We start from the raw sequence: 21,441 nt of genomic DNA on the forward strand, positions 1-21,441 counted from the left end.
CTGATTTGTTCCTTCTTGTAAATTCAGTAAATGTTCCACATGTATTTTATTCTTTCTCTGTAAAACAACATTGATCTTCAGACACAGCAGATAAAATCAGCTGCTTTTATTATGAACATGTTTGTTCAGCGGCTGGTTGATGATAAAGTGGATAAACAGACTGAAACAAACAGTCGTTCCTCCTCGGCTGCAGTAAATTAGCGTCTGAACGATGTGACGTGAACGTGGCAGAAAGTCTTGAGTATGAAACGTGTTGACGTTGGAAAGCGACAGATGAAGCCACTAGTGAGGACTCGACTTCAGTCCTGGACGTATTCTGAAGCTTCTAGTTGATGTGACTCACAGGAACGATGCAAACAGGCTCAATGCACCGAGTTCATTCAGAGCACATGTGCAGCGACAACATGAATACTGGCTGCAGTGTGTCCAGAGTATTATACAAGAAGTAGTACTGCAGTATGTGGGCGTATCACTTCTGTGTGTTGTAAAGAAGGTGTCACGCTGCAGAGGCTCATTGAAGTGAAGCTCAGTATTAAAAAGTGTGCAGAAGTTATTCAGTGTAGATTTTCCTCTGTGATTAAAATAACAGCAGGTGGAGCCACACACACATTTTCATCTTTTCTCCATCAGCTTTGTTTGAAACCCTGAAATGAAGACGAGAAGAAACTTTGTTCGTGTCTGTTTATTCATGATGTGAAGCTTCAGTTTGTTCACACGTCCATCAGTGAAGTCTGTTCAGTGACTCTCGTTCAGTGATTTCATGAACACATTCGCTTCATCTCAACAGTTTGTTTGAGCAGAATCTCAGCGACCAACAACAAACTCATCAATCATCTCCTTATTGATGACCATCCTGATATTTACAGCTTCATGAAACCTCATAGTTCCTCATTTGTAAATCCATTCAGACGACAGAACAACATTTAGTGGATCGAACAAATAAATGTGATTAAAGGATTCTTTACAAAGTGGTGAGAACTGTATGGGAGCTGATTTCTGCCACTACAAGAAAAACACTGAGAATAAAAATATTGTCATGGTGAGACATAATTATGAGAGCGAGAGTCAAAAGTATGACGTCAACAATTATAACCATCAGTTATTATTATGAGATAAAAGTCAGTTCATCATCTCATGATTGTGTTTTCATTTCAGTTTTGAGTTTTCATGTTTCTTTTTCTATTTTTCTGGCAGAAATGAGCTTCCACAGCACAAAACATCTACAATAAATGAAGCTCTGCTGCTTTCTGTCTTCAGACTCACGCAGTGGAAGAGAAACAACAACACACAAATACATGAGTACAAATATTCAACATGCAGTCGGAGCACAGAGACGCTCACATTTTAATAACAAGACAAATCAGCTGAGGTAAACAGACCTCGTCAGGAGCAGCGAGAGCCTCCGTGGCTGAACAGACACAGGAAGGAGTGTCACCTGAAAACACCTCAAACATCTGCCCAACAACAAATGAGGAGGCGTCAAAGTACCGCCCAGAAAGTTTGATTGACAGGTGAAGAAACGCCACAACGATCAGCGACAAACATGAAGACAACATGAGACTGATTTAACTCAGTGTCCCTTAAATGTCTTCTGTCTATTTCAGTTTACAGAACTCAGCAGTGACTCCAGTGCAATAGAGCCGGACTCCAGTGCAATAGAGCCGAACTCCAGCATAGAGAGGTTCAGTGAATGTGGTCTGGACTCTGTGGAGGAGAGTGATGGTGTCAGAGACGCTGTAGAAGGACAGAATACCTGCTCTGTGATCCAGGTACACTCCAACTCTGGAGGACCGAGGACCTGAGACGGGAGTTTGGATGTTGTTGTACCAAAACTCATAACTGTTATTGTCCCAATATAATGACCAAGATTTGTCATTTAGTCCAAATCCACATTCACTTCCCCACCCTGCTCTGCTGATATTCTTGTATGCGACTGCTACATGAACTCCTCCTCTCCTCTCCACCTCCCAGTAACAACGTCCAGTCAGACTCTCTCTACTCAGGACCTGCTGCCAGTGAGTGAATCTGTCTGGATGATCAGAATAAGACTGTGGTGGAAACACTGCTGTTGCTTTTCTGTTCCTCTCAGATAATAACAGATATCTGTTTGCTGTGTTTGGATCCAGTCTGATGTCAGATGAATATCTTAAGAAGTCAGCTCTGGTCTTGTTCTCTGGTTGTGGCAGTAAAACATCCACTTCAGTCACTGTCAGTGAGATGTTTGTCCATGTGTCTCTCAGGACGTCCTGTAGTTTGTCTCTGACCTCTGACACAGCTGCTGTCACGTCCTCAAAGTACTTGAGAGGACGGATATTGATGCTGGATGAGTGTGTAGTCTCACTGAGTGCTGACAGTGAGGGGTAGTTGTGTAGAAACTGGTTGTGATCCTCTGTGTGTGAGAGCTTCTTCAGCTCAGTGTCTTTCCTCTTCAGCTCAGTGATCTCCTGCTCCAGCTTCTCCTGAAGCTCTTTGACTCGACTCACTTCAGTTTCCTGCTGGGATCTGACCTGCTGCTTCACATCAGAGCGTCTTTTCTGCATGAGACGGATCAGCTGGGTGAAGATCTTCTCACTGTGCTCCACTGCTTTATCAGCAGAGCCATTGATGGCCTCCACCTCCTGTTGAAGCACCTTCACATCTTCCTCTCTGTCCTGGATTCTCTGCTGGATGTTTTGTCGACTCCCCTCCAGCTCTCTCTGCCTCTCAGTCCTCTCTGCTGCAGCTGACACTGTGTCGTGGCCTTTATGTTCGTACATGGAGCACAAAATACAGATACACTGCTGATCAGTACGGCAGAAAATCTTCAGTACCTCATCGTGAAGAGAGCAGATGTTCTCCTGGAGCTTCTTGGACGGCTCCACCAGCTTGTGTTTCTTAAATGGAGCTGCTTCATAATGAGGCTGCAGGTGTTGCTCACAGTAAGAGGCCACACACTTCAGACAGGACTTAACTGCTCTCAGTTTCCTCCCAGTGCAGAAATCACAGGCCACATCTTCAGCTCCAGCATAGCAGTGATCAGCAGGAGCAGCTTGGAGTCCAGTCTTCTTCAGCTGCTCCACTAAAGCTGCTAACATGGTGTTTTTCAGCAGCTCAGGCCTCGGTGTGAATCTCTTCCTGCACTGAGGGCAGCTGTAGATCCTCCTCTCATCCTCTGTGTCCCAGTGGTCTTTAACACAGTTGCTGCAGTAGCTGTGTCCACAGGGAGTAGTCACCGGATCCTTCAGTAGATCCAAACAGATCGGACAAGAGAAAGTCTCTCGGTCCAGCTGAACTCCTTTTTGTGCCATGTCACCTCTCAGTGTCGACGAGCGTCTGAAGGGAGGCAATAAGGAAATACACTGACAGACTGAAGGTCACTGTGGCTTATCAAGCTGTGAATCACTCCAGGAAGAGGAGCAGCTCTGTGAATCATGTACGATGAAGCCTCAGTTAAAACCTGCTCCACGTCTGAGAACATTTCTTCTTAGTTATGAAACACTTGTGGGCTCTGCAGGCTTTGTTGATGGCTGCATGTTTCTATCATCTCTGTCTGATTCATGCTGCAGCAGAACAATCACGTCACATATAGTCAAACATTGACAGGGTCCGTTCACTAGAAAGGATCATATAAATGTATGATGTGTTCACTGACCGCTCCCAGGACTCTGGTCCTCTCAGTCTCTCAGTGTCATACTTTATAGACTTTGTGTAAGTTGTGTGTGCAGAAATCTGAATGTGTAAAGTGACTAAAGCTGTCAGAGAAATGTAGTCGAGTAAAAAGTAAAGTGTTCCCTCAGAGATGTGATGTAGTAGAAGTAGAAAGTAGCATGAAAACATCGACTCAAACACAAGAAGCACAAAACAACAACTTTTATGAAAGAAGACATTTTATTGATGTGAACATGTCAAATACACTAAACAGTAACCAAGATAGGCTACTTCTTTGTCATCTGTCAAGAAAGTCACCAGACTCCCTTAAAAAATGTCTCACTTAAGTGAGTTGTTGAGTTAAAACAAACTTTCTAACGTAGTGAAACTCTGTCTCTGACTGATTCTGAATCATTGTCTCCTTCTTGTAAATTCAGCATTAAATGAAAACAGTAAGTTGTTTGTTTCCTTGTAAAAAGTGTCAGTTTGTGGCAGCATGGCTGTACCAGCCTGTCTGCTTCTGTGTCTGAAGTGCTAAAGTCTTACCTGCCAACATGTAGCAGCTGTTTGAACACACTGTTTACACTGATTTCACCATTTACACTCAATTTATGAAAGAAGAAACATTTTATTGATGCTAAACATGTCACATTTTACAAACACACTAAACAGTAACCAGTATAGGCGACTTCTTTGTCCCCAGACTCCCTTAACAAATGTGTCAGTTTAGTGAGTTGTTGAGTTGGAGACACTTTATAAACTGTGTGAAACTCTGTCTCTGACTGATTCTGACTTATTTGTTCCTTCTTGTAAATTCAGCAAATGTTCTCCATGAACTTCTTAAATATATATAATAAACTTCTTGTCTAGGACATTCAGAATCCTTGCAGGACAAGCTAGAGCTCAATTCTCTCACTGAACAATTGTTCTCTCCACGTTAGCCAGGCCTCCTCGCTCCCTGTTTTTAAATCCCTTTTAAAAACCCACTTTTATTCTTTGGCTTTTAGTACACCTTGATTTATTTTCACCTTGTTCGACATCCTCTAACTTGCCGTGACCTTGTTTGTTTTTATTTTTATTTTATTTTTTACGTGTTTTTCATGTTCATGTTTGTCTCTTTTGTGCCTCTAATTTAACTTTTAAATTATTTTATGTCTCAATGTACAGCACTTTGGCTACCCTTGTGGTTTTTAAAATGTGCTATATAAATGAAGTTGATTGATTGATTATGTATATATATATATAATTATCATATAATCATATAATTCGTAATAATACATATTTATTAGTTGATATTTCATATTAACAATCTGAATCTGTAATGTAACTAGTAACTAATGTTTTTAATAACGGGGTCAAAAGTAATGTATTCTCTTACAAATTGGTAATGGAGAAGAAAGTAAACATAAAATGGATTACTCAAGTAAAAGTATCTCAGAAATGTAAAGTTACTTTTCGAGAGAGAGAGAGAGAGAGAGAGAGAGAGAGAGATTCTAGAACGTTTTCTGATCTCTTTGATTGGAGTGTGTGTGTGTGTGTGTGTGTGTGTGTGTGTGTGTGTGTGTGTGTGTGTGTGTGTGTGTGTGTGTGTGTGTGTGTGGTCACATTCTAGAACGTTTTCTGATCTCTTTGATCTCTTTGATTGGAGTGTGTGTGTGTGTGTGTGTGTGTGTGTGTGTGTGTGTGTGTGTGTGTGTGTGTGTGTGTGTGTGTGTTCGGTCACATTCTAGAACGTTTTCTGATCTCTTTGATCTCTTTGATCTCTTTGATCAGTCATGTATGCCCGGCAGATAAATGCCCCAGAATGTAACTTGTTCGGGTATTTGATAATCAACACTGAACACTTGCTCTTATTTACTTATTGTCTCTCGAGGCTGATGTCGCAAACGAAATACAACCGGCTGTGGGCAAATGTCCATTTGGAGCTGAGCCGTCTGCTAACTGAGGAACTACCTGCTGAGCCCCCTCGCCCAGAAAAGGACAGGGTAGTGTTCTTCCAGCGTCTGGCCAAGCTTTATGTGCGCTACATCCAAATCTTCAGACAGCTGGAGAAGGTGTATGACCAAGTGGTCCACCCACAGAAGAGACAACTTATTCGGGCGGTTCTCGATGGTGTCATGGGGAGGGTGTTAGAGCTGAAGAATGAAATGGTGGAAAAAGAGTTCTCAGAGTACCACTACATGGATGATGTCCTTCACGACCTGAAGCTCAAACCTGCAGACCTTGAGATACCTATCCCTCGCTATTTCGTCAGTGAGCGCAGCAAAGAACTCCAACAACGAAAGATGATGCTGACAGATATCCTTAAAATGGTGGAGGATACTGAAAACCCAGAGCGTCTAAAGGTCAAGGACATGAGTCAAGACGAGGCCGTTAAGATAATTCAAGTGGCAGAGAGGAACCGCCAAGGTCGACTGAGGGCAAAGTTGAATGAAGAGAGCAGAAATATGAACAGGATGTACAGGACAAAGGACTCTGGGACAGCTGACATTGAGTTGGCCTCCGTTTGTATTCAGAAGGTGTGGAGGGGTTACATACAGAGGAAGAGGGCAAAGATTGCTCGGGATGAAGAAATGATTTTTCTGGGAATGGCCATGGATCCAAAATACCAGGTGCCACTCCCTGCAGAAGTTACTGCTCAGGCCATTGAAGCTTCATTGCGCATCAAACAGGAGGAGTACGAGGATGACTATCAAAAGTCTGTAGTGGCTGTCACAAACAAAATACGGGATGTGGAGGGTGATGACATCAACGAGACCATGAAAGACCAGATCCAACAGTGGTTCTTTGAATGTCGTGATGCAACAGGATCGTTCCCAGACTACCCTGATGTAGAAGATGGAGGCTCAGCCCTAATCTTTGCTGAAAAGGACCCTCAGCAGTTAAAGGAAGAAATAGCTGCAAAGGAAGAAGAAGATTCCAACAACAAACCAAAAGGGAAGGAGGAGAAGAAGGAAAAGGGTAAAAAGGACAAGGGGAAGGATGATGAGGAAGAAGAGGAAGCAGGTTTGAAGATGCTGCCTTCAGCTTTTCTGCCAGACTTGGAAGTGGGAAACAAAAACTTTGTAGATTTTTGGAAAACCCGCAATGAGTCCAGAAACTTCAACCAGAAGCACGAGGTGGAGCTGATCAAGGAAGAAAAGAGGAAAGACGTTGAGACAGAGATCCGACTACAGGTAGATGAGCAAATGAGACAAAAGCTGGCTGAATGGAAGCTAGCTGTGGATAAAGACAAGGGTGGTAAAACCAAAGGAACTGGCAAGAAAAAGAAAGGATCTAAGAGTGGAAAGAAGAAGAAAAAGGAGAAGGATTTAACATCTGATAGGACTCTTGAGTCTCTGTGCCAGGAGCTGGTGGAAAATGGCTTGTTGAAACGGGCAAATAATGTTAGGCTGCAGGATTACTTGGGTGACTATAGCTACCTTGGCACCACACTGAGGCAAAATGACATTGAGCCCATGCCATCACTGTCAGATGTGCGGCAAGTCTTATCTCTGTATGCAATTTTACCATTAGGCTCTCAGGTGGTACATGAGAAGGCTCCTCTGATAAAAGCCATCCTGCTGGCAGGGCCGGCAGGTGTAGGTAAGAAGATGTTGGTCCATGCAATCTGCCAGGAAACAGGTGCCAACCTGTTCGATCTGTCTCCTCTGAACACGGCAGGAAAGTACCCAGGCAAGAGCGGCCTCGCCATGATGCTTCACATGGTGTTTAAGGTTGCGAGATTGCTACAACCTTCTGTAATATGGATTGAAGATGCAGAAAAAATGTTCTACAAGAAAATACCCAAGGAAGAAAAAGAGCTGGATCCCAAACGCTTGAAGAAAGACTTACCCAAGTCTCTCAAGTTGATCAAAGGAGAGGATCGAGTCCTGATCATAGGAACAACTACAGACCCATCAAGTGCTGACATCAAGTCACTGTGCAAAATGTACAGCAAAATCATCCTCATCCCTAGACCGGACTATGGCTCAAGATACATCTTGTGGAAGCAACTGATCAAAAAGCAGGGAGGTGAGTTAACCAGAGCACTGGACCTCAGCTCTCTTGCGAAGATTTCTGATGGCTACACGCCAGGTCACATGATCCAGGTGATACAGAGTACTCTCACCAAGCGTCGCATCCTACAGCAGGCAAACCGGCCACTGAGTGCTGCTGAGTTTGTTGCTCCATTAGTCAACATTGACCCTGTGTTACAGGACGAAGAGGAGGCCCTTAAAAACTGGCATGCGAAGACGCCCTTGGGTAAGAAGAGGATTACAGCTGCCGCTGGAAAGGAAGAAGAAGAGGCTCCAGCTAAAGGAAAAGATGTAAAAAAGAAGAAAGGGAAAAAATAAGTTTGTCCCCACTCTCCAAACCCATCATTCCTACCAGAACTCTCTGAATTCATTACCGCACTCTCTTCAATCTCACCGTCTGTCTTACTCCTCGGCGATTTCAATCTCCACATTGACTCCCCGGACTGTAAAAATGCCATGGACTTTCTGGACCCTCTCAACTGCCTCAGCTTCACCCAACAAATCAACTTTCCCACCCACAACCGTGGACACATCCTAGACCTGGTTTGCTCTACCGGCCTCCACATCCACAATATCTCCAGCACCAACCTCTCCACATCTGACCACCTGGCCATCACACTCGACGTCAACATCAACATCTCATCAACATCTACAACAGCACACTGTCTTCATCCCTCAACAAACTGTCCCCCCTGAAAACCAAAACTGTCACCTTCACTCACTCGGCTCCCTGGTTCACCCCAGAACTTCACAAACTCAAAAAAACAACTGTGACAACTACAACGACTACACAAGAAAACCGGTCTCACAGTACACGCCCTCGCCTACAAAGAGCACATACACCTCTACAAATCAGCACTAAACAAAGCCCGCTCTGTCTACTACTCCGGCATCATTCACTCTAGATCCTCCAACCCACGCACCCTGTTTTCCACCATAAATAAACTCCTCAAGCCCCACGATAACATTTCATCCTCATTCACCCCGGAGAAATGCAACAACCTCATTTCATTTTTTAACTCCAAGATAGAAAACATTCACAACCAGCTTGCAACCTCCTCTGCCTCCACCCCGGTCCCCGAACCCACACCTCCTTCATCCTCTGACCACCAGCTCTCCAACTTCTCACCCATAACCACAGCTGACCTCTCCAAATTACTCTCCACCATGAAATCATCCACCTCTCCCCTGGACCCCATGCCTACTGAACTCGTGAAAGCCTGTTTCACCTCCCTCGCCCCACTCATCGCAGACACCATCAACTCCTCCCTTACCTCTGGCACTGTCCCCCCACCTCTTAAGCTAGCTGCCATCACCCCTCTCCTTAAAAAACCTGGCCTTGACTCTGACGACCCCAACAATGTCAGACCCATCTCCAACCTCACATTCATCTCAAAACTACTGGAAAGAGCCGTCGCAACTCAACTCAAGACTTACCTCCTCTCCAATAACCTATATGAAACATTCCAGTCTGGCTTCCGAACCCACCACAGCACTGAAACAGCTCTAATCAAAGTCACAAACGACCTCCTACTCTCCTCTGATTCCGGCTCCCTCACCATTCTCCTCCTCCTCGACCTCAGTGCTGCCTTTGACACCGTTAACCACTCCATCCTCCTCAGCCGCCTGAAATCCATAGGCATCACCGACTCCGCCCTCTCCTGGTTCAACTCATACCTGTCTGAAAGATCTCACTACATTGCCATAAACAATCACAAATCCCACACCACCCCTGTCTCACACGGAGTCCCCCAAGGCTCAGTGCTTGGCCCCATCCTCTTCATCCTCTACATGCTCCCACTTGGTCATATCATCTGCCGCCATGGACTTCACTTTCACTGCTACGCCGACGACACTCAACTCTACATCACCCTCCCCACCTCCCAGAACTTCTCACTCTGCATCGGTGGCCACTCTGTCCCTCCCTCCCCCCTGGTCAGAAACCTTGGCATCTACATGGACCCCACACTCTCCTTCAAGTCACACATAAACCATGTCACCAAGACATCCTTCTTCCACCTCCGGATCATAGCACGCCTCCGACCCACCCTCTCCTTCCCGGCCGCCGAAACACTAATTCATGCATTCATGACCTCCAGACTCGACTACTGCAATAGCATCCTGTATGGTCTCCCCTCCTCTGTTCTTCAAAAGCTGCAATATGTTCAAAACTCCGCTGCCCGACTGCTCACCCGCTCTTTTAAGTATTAAGTATTAAGTATCTGAAGTGTAACACTTCAACTAAAATTAAAATATTGAAATTACTTATCTTTTTAACTTTCTCTGTGTCTATCATATCAGAATATATAGGGTGTCCCATTTTGACCTGTAGCGCCTGTGATAAAGTGCTCTCAGGACATATGAAGTGCTGTGTGTGGCCTGCCGTCTCTCGCTGTCAACGCTGTTTGTGTTTGTGCTGTTTGTGTCAAGTGTTATCTCTACTGCCAGCTCACTGCTTGTTTATGACCACCAAACACTGCTTGATCTTCGCCCATCTGCCAAGGATTTGGTGAAGATCAACCATGATTATGATGGACATACAACGTTTCAGCCGTTTCACTTATCCGGGATACCTACTCACCTTTGGCCCACTCTCGCTCCACTTCCTCGGCCTAAACGCCGCCGCCGCCGCAGGGCTAAACGCGGCGGACAGCTGGTAAAGCTTAAGGCTCTTTCGGCACGATTTCCTGTGGCTTCCCGAAGGAGAAACGGAGCGGTACCTGGTCTTTTTCCACCCGCGCTCGCTGGACCCTGCCGACACATTTTAACTTTGCGCAGTCCGTGTCTGGTCCTACTCACGAACTCGGGCACACGCTTGACTTAGTGCTCTTAGTGATGATGATCTTAGTGATGATGATCTGAATAGCAATGCTTCACCCATGTGGCTTTAAAATCAGAGCTTTATATCAAGTCTGGTGTTCTAAGAGGCCTCAGCATGTGTTACTAGTGTGTATGTGTTTACAGTAGTTGCTATACAGTTGTCAAATTTATTCCTAAGGAAACTGATCCACCTGGAGAGAGCAGCAGGGAGAGCAGCAAATTATGATTGCTAATGCAAAAAAACGTCAACTTTCAGGAGTGCTGCCTTGCCAATCTCAAAGTCAAACCTTTTTAAGGTAGAAAACATTTACAGGAGAAAAAAAAATCCTGAGAAAAGATTGTCTGGAGAAAAAGTTTTTTTATTCTCCTGAAAAAACGCAACAAAAAAAATATTATTATTTTTCTTTCATATGTGAAACTGAGTGAAGAAAAACATTTTCAGTGGTAAAAAAAAAAGTTCTGGAGAATTTTCTTTAATATGTAAAATGTTTAAAAAAATATTTTTTCACAAGAAGCAGAGTGAAATAAAAATGCATCTGTGAAACGTTTTGTTTTTTAAATTGTTGAGAAGAAATGTGGGAAAAAAAATATTTCAGGAGAAAAAAAAAATCCCTGTAACCGAGTGGGAAAAGACGTTCAGGAGAACATTTTAGTTTGAAACAAAGTTTTTTTGTATTTGTATTTGTTTTTGTAAAAATAGAAAATGTTCCTTTTCCCACTCGTTTTGAGGATTTTTTTTTTTTCCTCCTGAAATGTTTTTTCCCCACATGTCATCTCAACAATTATTTAAAACGTTTCACACATGACATTTATTTTTCACTCTGCTCCGCAGGAGAAAGAGTAGAACATTTTCATGAAAAAAACAAGTTTTTTAATAAAAATAATAACAATAATAATAATAAAGGAAAATTCTCCAGAAGATTTTCACACAGGAATTTATTTTCTCCTGAAATGTTTCCCCACACGTCTTCACAGATGAAAAAAAAGTTTAGAAGTTAGATCAACAATTTAGATCAGACTCAGAAAATGACTAAAAAGACAACTAACTTTTCACACGTGAAGAAAAAATCTTTCCTGGAAAAAAAAAAAAGTGTGAAACGTTTAAAAAACATTTTGTGAGATGACTTGTGAATTTTCTGGAGAATTTTTCTTTAATATGTGAAACTTTTAAAAAAAAAAAACGTTCACTTGGTTTCACAGTTTGTTTTCCCACAAGTCTCACAGATTGAAAAAATTTAGAAATGAATTTCTTCACTTGCCCCTCCGGGCTTCCGTAGAGGCTGCTCGTCAGTGACTTTTCCTAATTTAATTTGGCGACTTTATTTTCTATATAAGTTGTCAAAGAAGTAACTACAACACAAAAGTGGAAGGTGACAAAGATGAGTTCAGGTTTTTTGCTCAAAATCACGTAACTAAAAACATTTTCAGGTGATTGTTTTGTTTTTAAGGCTCACAAATAGATGTATGTTGTGTTTAATGTGCAGAGAAATGAAAACTCATGAATGCTTTTAATCCCACTGAAGATGAGGAAGCGACTCGATCATAAAAGTCGGACTGAAACTATTTTTCCTCCTGAGCTGCAAGTCATTACTGTGTGAACGTTAACAGTAACAAATACAGGCAGGTCGTCCCCAGACTGCCTTTACAAATTGAGCAATTTTGCAAGTTGCTGACTTAGAAGAAACGTTATAGACAAGGTAAAATGTTTTAATTAGTTGACCCTCCTAGTTAATTCAGCAAATGTTTTATTTCTTTGTGTGAAAAACCTGGTGTCCGTCCGTCCGTCAGGTGTAAACAGGCTGAATCATGACGCCCTCTCCTTTAATCACACAGACCAGACGCTCATCATCTCATTTCATTTATTCAAAACATTCCAATATAAAAGAAAATTACACATCTGAATTGCTGTATTTACAAAAACATACATTCTTCAACATCTACACAGTTGACATGGTTGTTCACTGCAGTTTCCATCAGGCTGCGGAGGTTTCAGGTTTACAGTCACAGGTTCGTTCCATCTCGACAGCCTTTTGGCTCGTTCTAGCTTAAATTAAGTAGCCGTACAGTTCATTTTCAAAAGGCACTAAGAGGACAGGCTAGTGTACAACAGGAACTGTAATTCAACAACAGGTGTCACACAGAGCTAAATCATAAATAGCTTTTGCCTTTGGCAGTGATCAAACTGAGCTCATTCATCGCTGAAAGATTTATTTTACATATGAACAGATGTTTTGTTTTTACATACGAAGGCTTATTAATAAATACAAGCACTGAAAATGAAAACTTTGTAGGCAGTTCTCCTATGCAAGTCAAGTTTTCCAGGAATGTAACAAGAAAGTGCAACCAGGTTGCAACTATAATAAAACATTAATAAAAAAGGGAATTATTGAGCCACACGAACAGATCAGGTGCGTTCAAACACCTCCAGGTTTCAGGACGTTACACAGCGAAGCAACTGTGCGTTTGTTCCTATGGCTCGTGTCGATAATCGCACCGTTTGTTCCTCTGACGACGATACAAAAGTGTAAATCTACAAGTTCACACTATTTAAATTTAGGCGAGGATAATAACACGTCAGCGCTCAGAGTGGAATGAAATATTTGCGGTAGAAAATGAGATAATTCTCATTTCTGTTTTCCTGAGAATCTGACTGAAGCACCATCTGAAAGCATTTAAGCCTCAATTTCTAGAGTAGCACCAGTAAAACTCCCAGATAATACCTCAGGTACTCAAAGTTTCCCTGTCAGCGTCTCCACTTCACACCAGTGGACCGTAGTCGCTACTGCAGGCAACACGTCTCGGTTCTGTGACGAGAAACCTGCTGGTTCAAAAACAACCTGTGAAATGTTTAAAAAAATAAAAAAAGGGTTTCCTGACATTCTCCATATCTGCAGTTTGATAAAAACCAAATGAATAAAAAAAGATTGACAGGAAGCAGCGTCCTGACTTAGTGTTAGAAAAATAAAATCCAAACGTTTCCCTAAAGTCGTGTCCCGCTCGGTGAGGAGCCGACAGGTCGGCCGTCACTGCAGGTCCAACTGTGGAGAGGTAGCGTGTCTCGCCGCTCGTGTCCTGTTCAGGGATTGGCTGGTTTCTCTGTGCTGCTGGGCGGAGTCAGGACCGCTCCCACGGCGACGGGCGACAGCTGACAGTCGGGGAGGTCGATCTGATGCCGCTGAGCTTTTCTCTGCAGGACAGGAAGTCAACGTCAGTCACACAGGTAATGAAACACCTCGACTGTAAACTGAATATATCAACAAGACATCAGAGGACACCATCTTGATTACTTTAAGGGCTATAAAATGTCGCTCAGTGTTGTAAAAGCTGTGAGTGTGTTGGTTTTGCTCACCAGCAGGTCCAGATAAGCCACGTGTGTCTGGATGTTGTGCCTGTCGTCAGATTTGACTTTGGGGAAGTCCTTGAGTTGAGGTTTGGCTTCGGATCGCAGCGTGTCCATGAAGGGAGTCATCCACCGAACGCACGGGGCGACGCTCTCCCACGTCAGGCCTGAAACACACACGGGTCAGAACTGTGAGTTAAAGCCGTCCGTCAACAGAACTCCACTGATTAACAACAGTCACTTCTTTTCAGGAGGTGCAGGTGAGAAAATCAAACTCACCTGAAACTTTATGAACAACGTCAAACGTGGAGAAGTGGCAGAAGGCGGCGGCAGCGAGGACACTGTAGCTGTAGTCCAACGAGCCGATGTCCATCATGCACAGGTCCAACAGCTGCAACACACGACAGGTCAAAGGTCAGCACGGTGTGGCCAGTCACATTAAAGCTCTGTGTGTTTGTTCGGGTCTCAGGTGTGACGTACCTGTGTGATCTGGATGTACGTCTCCTGGGAGAACTGAGGAACCAGGAAGTTCTCTCCGTCCGTCTGGGCTTCGACCTGCGCGTACAGCTTCAGCCAGGAGATGGGCGTCTCCGGACACAGATTCCAGTCCAGCGCCTGCAGGACGACACCAGAACATCCAGGTTAGCACAGAGAGGGAGGTAGGGGTGTAGAGGGCGAGCGAGAGAGAGGGGTGTAGGTAGAGAGGGGGTGAGAGAGGTGTAGAGAGGTGTAGGGAGAGAGGGAGAGAGAGAAAGAGGGGGCGAGAGAGGTGTAGGGAGAGAGGGAGAGAGAGAAAGAGGGGGCGAGAGAGGTGTAGAGAGAGAGGCGTAGTGAGAGAGGGCGAGAGAGGTGTAGTGAGAGGGCGAGAGAGAAAGAGGGGGCGAGAGAGGTGTAGAGAGAGAGGCGTAGTGGGGGCGAGAGAGGTGTAGTGAGAGAGGGAGAGAGAGAAAGAGGGCGAGAGAGAAAGAGGGGGCGTGAGAGAGGGAGAGAGAGAAAGAGGGCGAGAGAGGCGTAGGGGGGCGAGAGAGGTGTAGGGAGAGGGCGAGAGAGGGAGAGAGAAAGAGGGCGAGAGAGGCGTAGGGGGGGCGAGAGAGGTGTAGGGAGAGGGCGAGAGAGGCGTAGTGGGGGCGAGAGAGGTGTAGTGAGAGAGGGAGAGAGAGAGGGCGAGAGAGGTGTAGTGAGAGAGGGCGAGAGAGGTGTAGGGAGAGAGGGCGAGAGAGGCGTAGTGGGGGCGAGAGAGGCGTAGTGAGAGAGGGAGAGAGAGAGGGCGAGAGAGGTGTAGTGAGAGAGGGAGAGAGAGAGGGTGAGAGAGGTGTAGTGAGAGAGGGAGAGAGAGAGGGTGAGAGAGGGTGAAGGTGGTGAGAGAGGGAGGGAGAGAGAGAGAGAAAGAGGGCGAGAGAGGTGTAGGGAGAGAGAGAAAGAGGGCGAGAGAGGTGTAGAGAGAGAGGGCGAGAGGTGTAGAGAGAGAGGTGTAGGTGGTGAGAGAGGCGTAGGTAGAGATAACGAGAGGGGTGTAGAGAGAGAGAGAGGGAGGGGGGGGTGAGAGAGGGAGGGCCAGAGAGGTGTAGGGAGAGAACGGACCTTCAGCATGTGGAGCTCTGTCTGCTGGATGTCCCACATGTCACAGGCTCCGTCTGTGACGTAGGCGAACTCAAAGATTTTCGGAGGGTAGATTTCCTGAAGAGGAAACAACACAGTTATAGAAACACTACAGGAGGCGTCCATCTACCATCCCAACTGTAATGTGACTGAGTGAATCATTTACAGCCTCATGCCCACAAGTTCATCATGTTGTGTGTCACATGTGAACTGAGGCTGAGGAGGGACTCACCTCTATCTTGGAGGCGATGAAGAGCGCCGTGATCCCGAGGAGCTGCAGGTACTCTTTGCTGACGTCCTCCTCGGTCAGCATGAAGCGGTCGAAGTAGTCCTGAGCGAGGTAGGCCGTCTGCCGGTGGAGGCTGTACACTTCACTCACCTCCAGCAGCCAGTCCAGCAGGATGGCTCTCATCTTTGGCTGCAGTTTGGGGTGTCGCTGCAGGTAGCCCTTGTCGTGGACGTACTTCAGCTCCTTGTTGAGCATTTTGATCCACACGTCGTCTGAACTGGCCCAGCTGGAAGACAAAACACCGAGTTCACCGTCAGTTGGTTCTCATGTTCTGCTTAGTGTCACACTTTGTTACCACACCGCTCTAAATACAAATGTGAATGAGAAGAAGCCACAACAACACGGTCTGCTTCACTGTGATGTAAATGACATGTCGGTGTGTTCACCACACCAGACTCCCTTAACAAATGTAGTGATTGTAAGAATTGTTGAGTTAGGAGAAACTTTATAAACTTTGTGAAACACTGTCTGACTCTTCATTATTTGGATCTTCTTGTAAATTTGGCAGACTGTAAACATCAAGTTCTTGCTTTTTTAGTAGAAAAAAACAAAACACTGATGCGTTTACTTGCATATGAGCAGGAAAGTTAAGTCAGATCACAAGTGGCAACTCCAGCACATTAATGCCAGGTGTGAACTGAGACAGAGCTGACAGATGTTAAAACCGGGTATAAGACCTGAGGTCTCAACAACCGGAGCTGTAGATAGTTTTGCATTTCTTTATGTTTACAGTCAATAATGTCAAACGTTTGCTCCTGAAACTGGACCAATATACAAAGTCAACTAAAAGAAGAACACACTGAACGAGGGCACTATACTGTCAATACAGAGTCGGGTGGAGTAACGGCTCAGCGTGAAGTGTTGATCAGCAGCAGCCTCATTGAGGTGTAAAACTCACAGACACACACAGTTACCTGAGCTGAGGGATGGGGGAGGCCTTGATGAAGAGGTTCTTGAATCTGTACTGCTTGAAGCCGGAAGGATCTGTGGGCTCCAGCTCTTTGTGGGGAGTTTCGATGAGGACACACGGACTCGCTCCGTCCTCCGACCAACACTTCTGGAATACAAAGAGGAAATACACATGATGAGTAAAAACAGATGCACCTACAGTTAGTATACATCAGGACAATAATATAAATAGGGATTGATTTTCATTTCTATTATTCACAACATCTCCGCTGACTGAAATGCTGAATGTACGTAAGTTTGAGTGAGTATGTACAGACTGAGAAACAGTTTCACAAGTAATCTGGAGCTATTATTGCAGCGATAAGAAAAAAATCCTGTTATTTTCAGCCTTACGATTGATTACTGTACATGTCTCATCTTTGGTGGGGTCATTATTTCTAGAGATTCAACGATTAATCAAATTATTGTTAAGTTTTTACATTATTCAACTGTTTTGATAATCGTTTAATCAGTTTGTCATTTTTAAGCTTAAAAAATAAGTAAAAAATTGTCTGTCGGCTGCTTAAATGTGAATATTGTCTGGTTTCCTTCCTCTATGAGAGTAAACTGAATATCTTCAGGTTGTGGACAAAACAAGACATTTGAGGACGATGTTCTGGGCTTTGGGATAAAATGATTGATATCTATTAACTGAGGAAATAATCAAGAGATTAATCTTCAAGTTTCCATGTTTTTCTCTTACATTTTATTTAATATATTCTTCTGTATAAGTATTAGTTGTAGCCCGGGTCAAGTGTTCGTCATTAAACGTGCTGTGAAAACAAGTTTCTTGGTTGTCTGAGCATTAAATGTCCAATCGAGCTCACTGGTGACACCCAGTGGTGAGAAGAAGGTACTGCATGGTCTGTGCACAAACTCCTGAGTCACTTCAACATGTTTCTTCATCATAGAAAGACAAATGTTATATCAACTAGCTTTATGTGCTGTGTTTCATACAAAGATATAAAAGGTGTGGGAGAGACTAAACTAAGAACATTTCTAAAAAGTTGAACAAATATCGTATAGACATATTACATAATAAAAGATGGCTGTAACAAAATGGACGCTCAATATAGGAAACTATATAGCGATAACTACTAACCAGAAGGGTTAATTATAAATAAAAACTACAAGTTAATAAAGTTAGCGTGAATAAAACTAGTTTTAAAAACAGGGCTGGTCACAGTGGAAGGGAGGGGACACGCGCAGATAATAAACTCGTGACGACACATCCCAGTCTCAACTCTTATCAGTTAAACACACACAATCATTGGGAGTTAATGACACTCAGACACACTGACCTGTATTTCATAGCTTTGTTTCTTGGCAGCAGGTTGGAGTTTTTTCTTTGACGGCTGGAGAAGAAGAAAAAAACAACAAAGCAAACAGGTGAGCTGGCGTCAGTGCAAACAGCTACGACAGGATCATAAACCTGAGACTGAAATTAATAGAAATTTTTCTGTAAATCAGACACGAGCATCAAAACACAAACCTCTGACTTTCTCTTCTTCAGTGGGGCTCTGACGGGCTCAGGTGTGTTTGAATCTCTGGCTTGCAAAGTGATGCGACCGCTGAAACGGAAAATAAACGACATCAGAAGACTGAGATGGTTTTGTGTCATGAGTGACTTTTCATGTCGCGCTCAACTGGAACGCATCTGGATTTCCAGCTCGACCCGTTAACTTTAGAGTCGAGTTTATCAGATATGTTTTAACTGGATTTCATCGACTCAGCGGCTGCTTGAGTTGTTATCACAGCCGGTTAAAGAAGTCCTTACATCACTGAATTAAATATGCAATGACTGACTGAAGCTGGAGCAGTGTCATGATCAATGTTGAAAATATATCAGTTTGGGAAGTTTTCTGAACTTTTCCTCTTCTCTACATGAAGTTGACACCATTTCAGAAATCCTAATCTAAAGAGAAACAAAAAAAGCTCTTCTCTGCTTGTAGTAGAAAAAGACAACCATGTAACGGCCTTGTCATATTTATCTTTTCATCTGAATATTGATAGTTACATCACTACTTTGGATAATTAGGTATTAATATATCAGATGAAATGTGATTTTATGTTACTCCACACATTTCTATCGTCCATAATCCAGTTTTGGAGCAAGATCTAATAAAAACTAAGCTAAATGAATCGTCCTAAGTGGAAGTATATACATTTACCATCACTAACATCACTAAGCTTTACTAAAGGCCCCTGCAGGACCCCAAACCACCAGCTGCTCACCTGCGTCTGGACATTGTGCCGAATTAATTTATGGCTCCGCTGCAAAGAAAAGAGAAGAACAGGTGAGATATGTGTGCATCTCTAAACACCAGTATCAGACACATGGATCAAGCGTGTGTGAATATATTTAATACAAGTCTCCTGGAGCCATTTCATGATCTCTTCAAGAGTCCTGGGGCCACATTGTGGGCCCCAAAAAATCACAAGTACACAACAAGTTAGAGGTGACTGGTGAGGTTACATAAGCCTGCGAGAGGCCAGGAACATGTAAAATAACTACAATAATGTTATAACGATGCTAACTGGATCCTGGAGAGTCCTGGAGAGTCCTGGAGGAGCTCCTCGGTGCCTCAGAGCTCCATGTGTAACACAGAAATCATATTTTAGAGGCTCAGCTTGAAGCTGCTGTGAATGTGGTTAGCTTGTGACAACAGAGGTAGTTAGCTTGTGTCCGCCAATAAAGAGCCAAAGTCGCTGCACAAAAACACCAGAGGTCGACTAACAAAGCTGGAAGCGCCACCTGTAGACACCACGATAATTATAAAGTCATATTAAACATGATCAATGATCATAATTGTGGTTTTAAGAGCCAAACTAGCCAGACAGGCTCTGTAAGCTAGGTCGGTATCCACAGCCGAAAAGGAGGGGGGCTGGTTGTTCCCTCGATTTCAAACAAAAAAAGCTCCAAAATGCTGCATTTCAACTCAAATGTCTCTCGTCCAGCGAAGAAGCACACATCTCCAGACAGCACTCATGTAGTCTGAATGCGCGAAAAAGCCGAAATATTAACTTTATTTGAGGATTGAAACTCAAAGACGCGCCAATTTCCGCAGCGCCAAAGCGGGAGGATTTGAGCCCTGCCTCCCCGAAAGGTCCTCCAGGTCTGCGGGGGAAAACTGGTCGAAATGACCGCTGAAGATGAACCGTATCGACTCTAAACCCTCCTCAACTTCTAGAATAAACTCACGGGAATCACACACCTTGAAGCAAACCCTTTCACAGCCCTTTAAGCGCCATTAAAGTCTGGGAAACTGAGACCACCGCCAGGCTAAGTTGTGGAGGGGAGCTACAGTAATTAGCAGACTTAGCCGCTGCTAACTAGGTCAACACTAACCAGCTAACCGTGATATGCAGATAAGCTGATGATCCACAGAGTTTACAGGCAAACAGCTGAATGTGTGCTTGATTAAGTTAAAACAGGCACCACAACTCAATTAATCAACTGCATCTTTACTGAGCTTTAAAGTGAACTAAGAGCAGCCAGCCTGTCCGGATAAACTCCTCTGAAACAGTCAAACTCACTAAACAAACCTCCGGGATGAAAAGCCAGATTCAAACGATGTGAAGTAGCTCAGACTTACAGTGGAAACTGCTTCAAGTGAGAACAAAACACAAGTTAAAACCTAAAAACATGGCTGCAGTCCCTCGCCTGGCCAGATTTAAATCCACAAACCGCACAAAACCAGGCAGGAAAAACGGCAGTTTAAGGCCGAAATGCAGGATGCAGACAGCAGGACGGTACCAGCAGCACAAATATGTTCTGAAACTATTAATGTGAGCAGAACTGCTCGGCTCGGCTCGGCGGTCTTACCTCCTCGGTGATGAATGAATGAATGCATCAGCTGTGGCGCCGGCGCCAATCCTTATATCCGCATAAGCCTGCCGCCGCCTACTGCGCATGCGCGTTCCCGGTTCACAGAAACGCGCTAAATGTTCGAATCTGAACTGAGATTTGAAGAAACGGGCGACACGCGCGCTCCAACCGGCGACACGCGCTCTTCCCCGGGACACGAGAGGTGACCGGAGCCGCGGGGGCTCGACTGGACCGGTTATTCACCGCGCTCACCGGAGCCCGCGTTCACTTCTAACGGACAGCGAATCGCGGGAAGGTTTTTTGACGTAAACGCGACTTTCCGTAAGTTCCGGTTAAACTTTAACGGGTCGGTAGACGCTCGGGGAGCAGCTCGCACCGGAAACGGGCGATAATATTCCCACTTTACGGAGTTATTTAACGTTTTTTTCGCGGCACCCAAACTGCTTCCGCGTATGAGTTCTGCCTGTGGGCGGGGCCTTCTGACGTCAAGCCAATGAGCGCGTGAGCAGCCGCCGCCGCGTGCTTCCTTCGCAGAATGTAAACAGAGAGAACACGTGGGGCCGCTGTCAAACTCCTGCAGGGAGGAAGTCCACTGGTGTCAGCTGGTTTATCGGTTTTATCTCATTATTCACTGTGTAATTAAACACACGGTGCAGGTATAGTAATACTTCTATTAATACTTCACCATACATGTAACTAATTACATCTACTCGCGTACAGTGCTGAGGCAGGGCGAGTTTATTTGTATGGCACAGTTCAGACATAAGGCAACTCAAAGTGCTACAGGGGCATGAAAATACATTAAAAACGAGCAGGTAGACATCAAGAACAAGTTAAAGTTAATAGGAACATAAGCTAAAAGACAGTATAAGGTTAAAACAGACAAGACTAAAGTTTTCTGGGAGTTTGTTCCAGATATGTGGAGCATAATAACTGAGCGCTGCTTCTCCATGTTTAGTTTTGACTCTAG

The 21,441-nt window shown here is 44.4% G+C and overlaps 3 protein-coding genes across 4 annotated transcripts; 1 reads left to right on the top strand and 2 right to left on the bottom strand.

Annotated features, from left to right (window-relative positions):
* Positions 1-1,595: 1,595 nt before the first annotated feature.
* Positions 1,596-4,852, bottom strand: LOC311260063 (tripartite motif-containing protein 16-like; the record flags this gene model as incomplete). The annotated part of the gene is made up of 1 exon (XM_084357576.1): positions 1,596-4,852. The coding sequence occupies exon 1, from the start codon at positions 3,285-3,287 to the stop codon at positions 1,596-1,598; it is 1,692 nt and encodes a 563-aa protein (XP_084213702.1). The 5' UTR covers positions 3,288-4,852.
* Positions 4,853-5,437: 585 nt separating this feature from the next.
* Positions 5,438-9,910, top strand: LOC311259538 (dynein regulatory complex protein 11-like). The gene has a single exon (XM_084356760.1). The coding sequence runs from the start codon at positions 5,505-5,507 to the stop codon at positions 7,962-7,964; it is 2,460 nt and encodes an 819-aa protein (XP_084212886.1). The 5' UTR covers positions 5,438-5,504; the 3' UTR covers positions 7,965-9,910.
* A 2,401-nt stretch (positions 9,911-12,311) lies between these two features.
* On the bottom strand, positions 12,312-20,560 carry ccne2 (cyclin E2). Of its 2 annotated transcripts, none has more exons than XM_084356773.1 (11): positions 20,469-20,560; positions 18,878-18,916; positions 18,135-18,213; positions 17,944-17,997; positions 16,609-16,751; positions 15,638-15,920; positions 15,388-15,483; positions 14,287-14,421; positions 14,086-14,197; positions 13,816-13,973; positions 12,312-13,653 (listed from the first exon to the last, which is right to left on the bottom strand). In XM_084356773.1, exons 2-11 carry the CDS (start codon positions 18,889-18,891, stop codon positions 13,543-13,545), a joined length of 1,185 nt encoding a protein of 394 aa, XP_084212899.1. In that variant the 5' UTR covers positions 18,892-18,916; positions 20,469-20,560; the 3' UTR covers positions 12,312-13,542. The 2 variants fall into 2 exon arrangements, with proteins under 2 accessions (XP_084212899.1, XP_084212900.1); XM_084356774.1 differs by lacking the exon at positions 20,469-20,560 and adding an exon at positions 20,239-20,420.
* Positions 20,561-21,441: the final 881 nt, after the last annotated feature.

Source organism: Pagrus pagrus, assembly GCF_965226575.1.
Source record: "Pagrus pagrus genome assembly, chromosome: 7".
Classification (NCBI taxonomy): Eukaryota; Metazoa; Chordata; class Actinopteri; order Spariformes; family Sparidae; genus Pagrus; species Pagrus pagrus.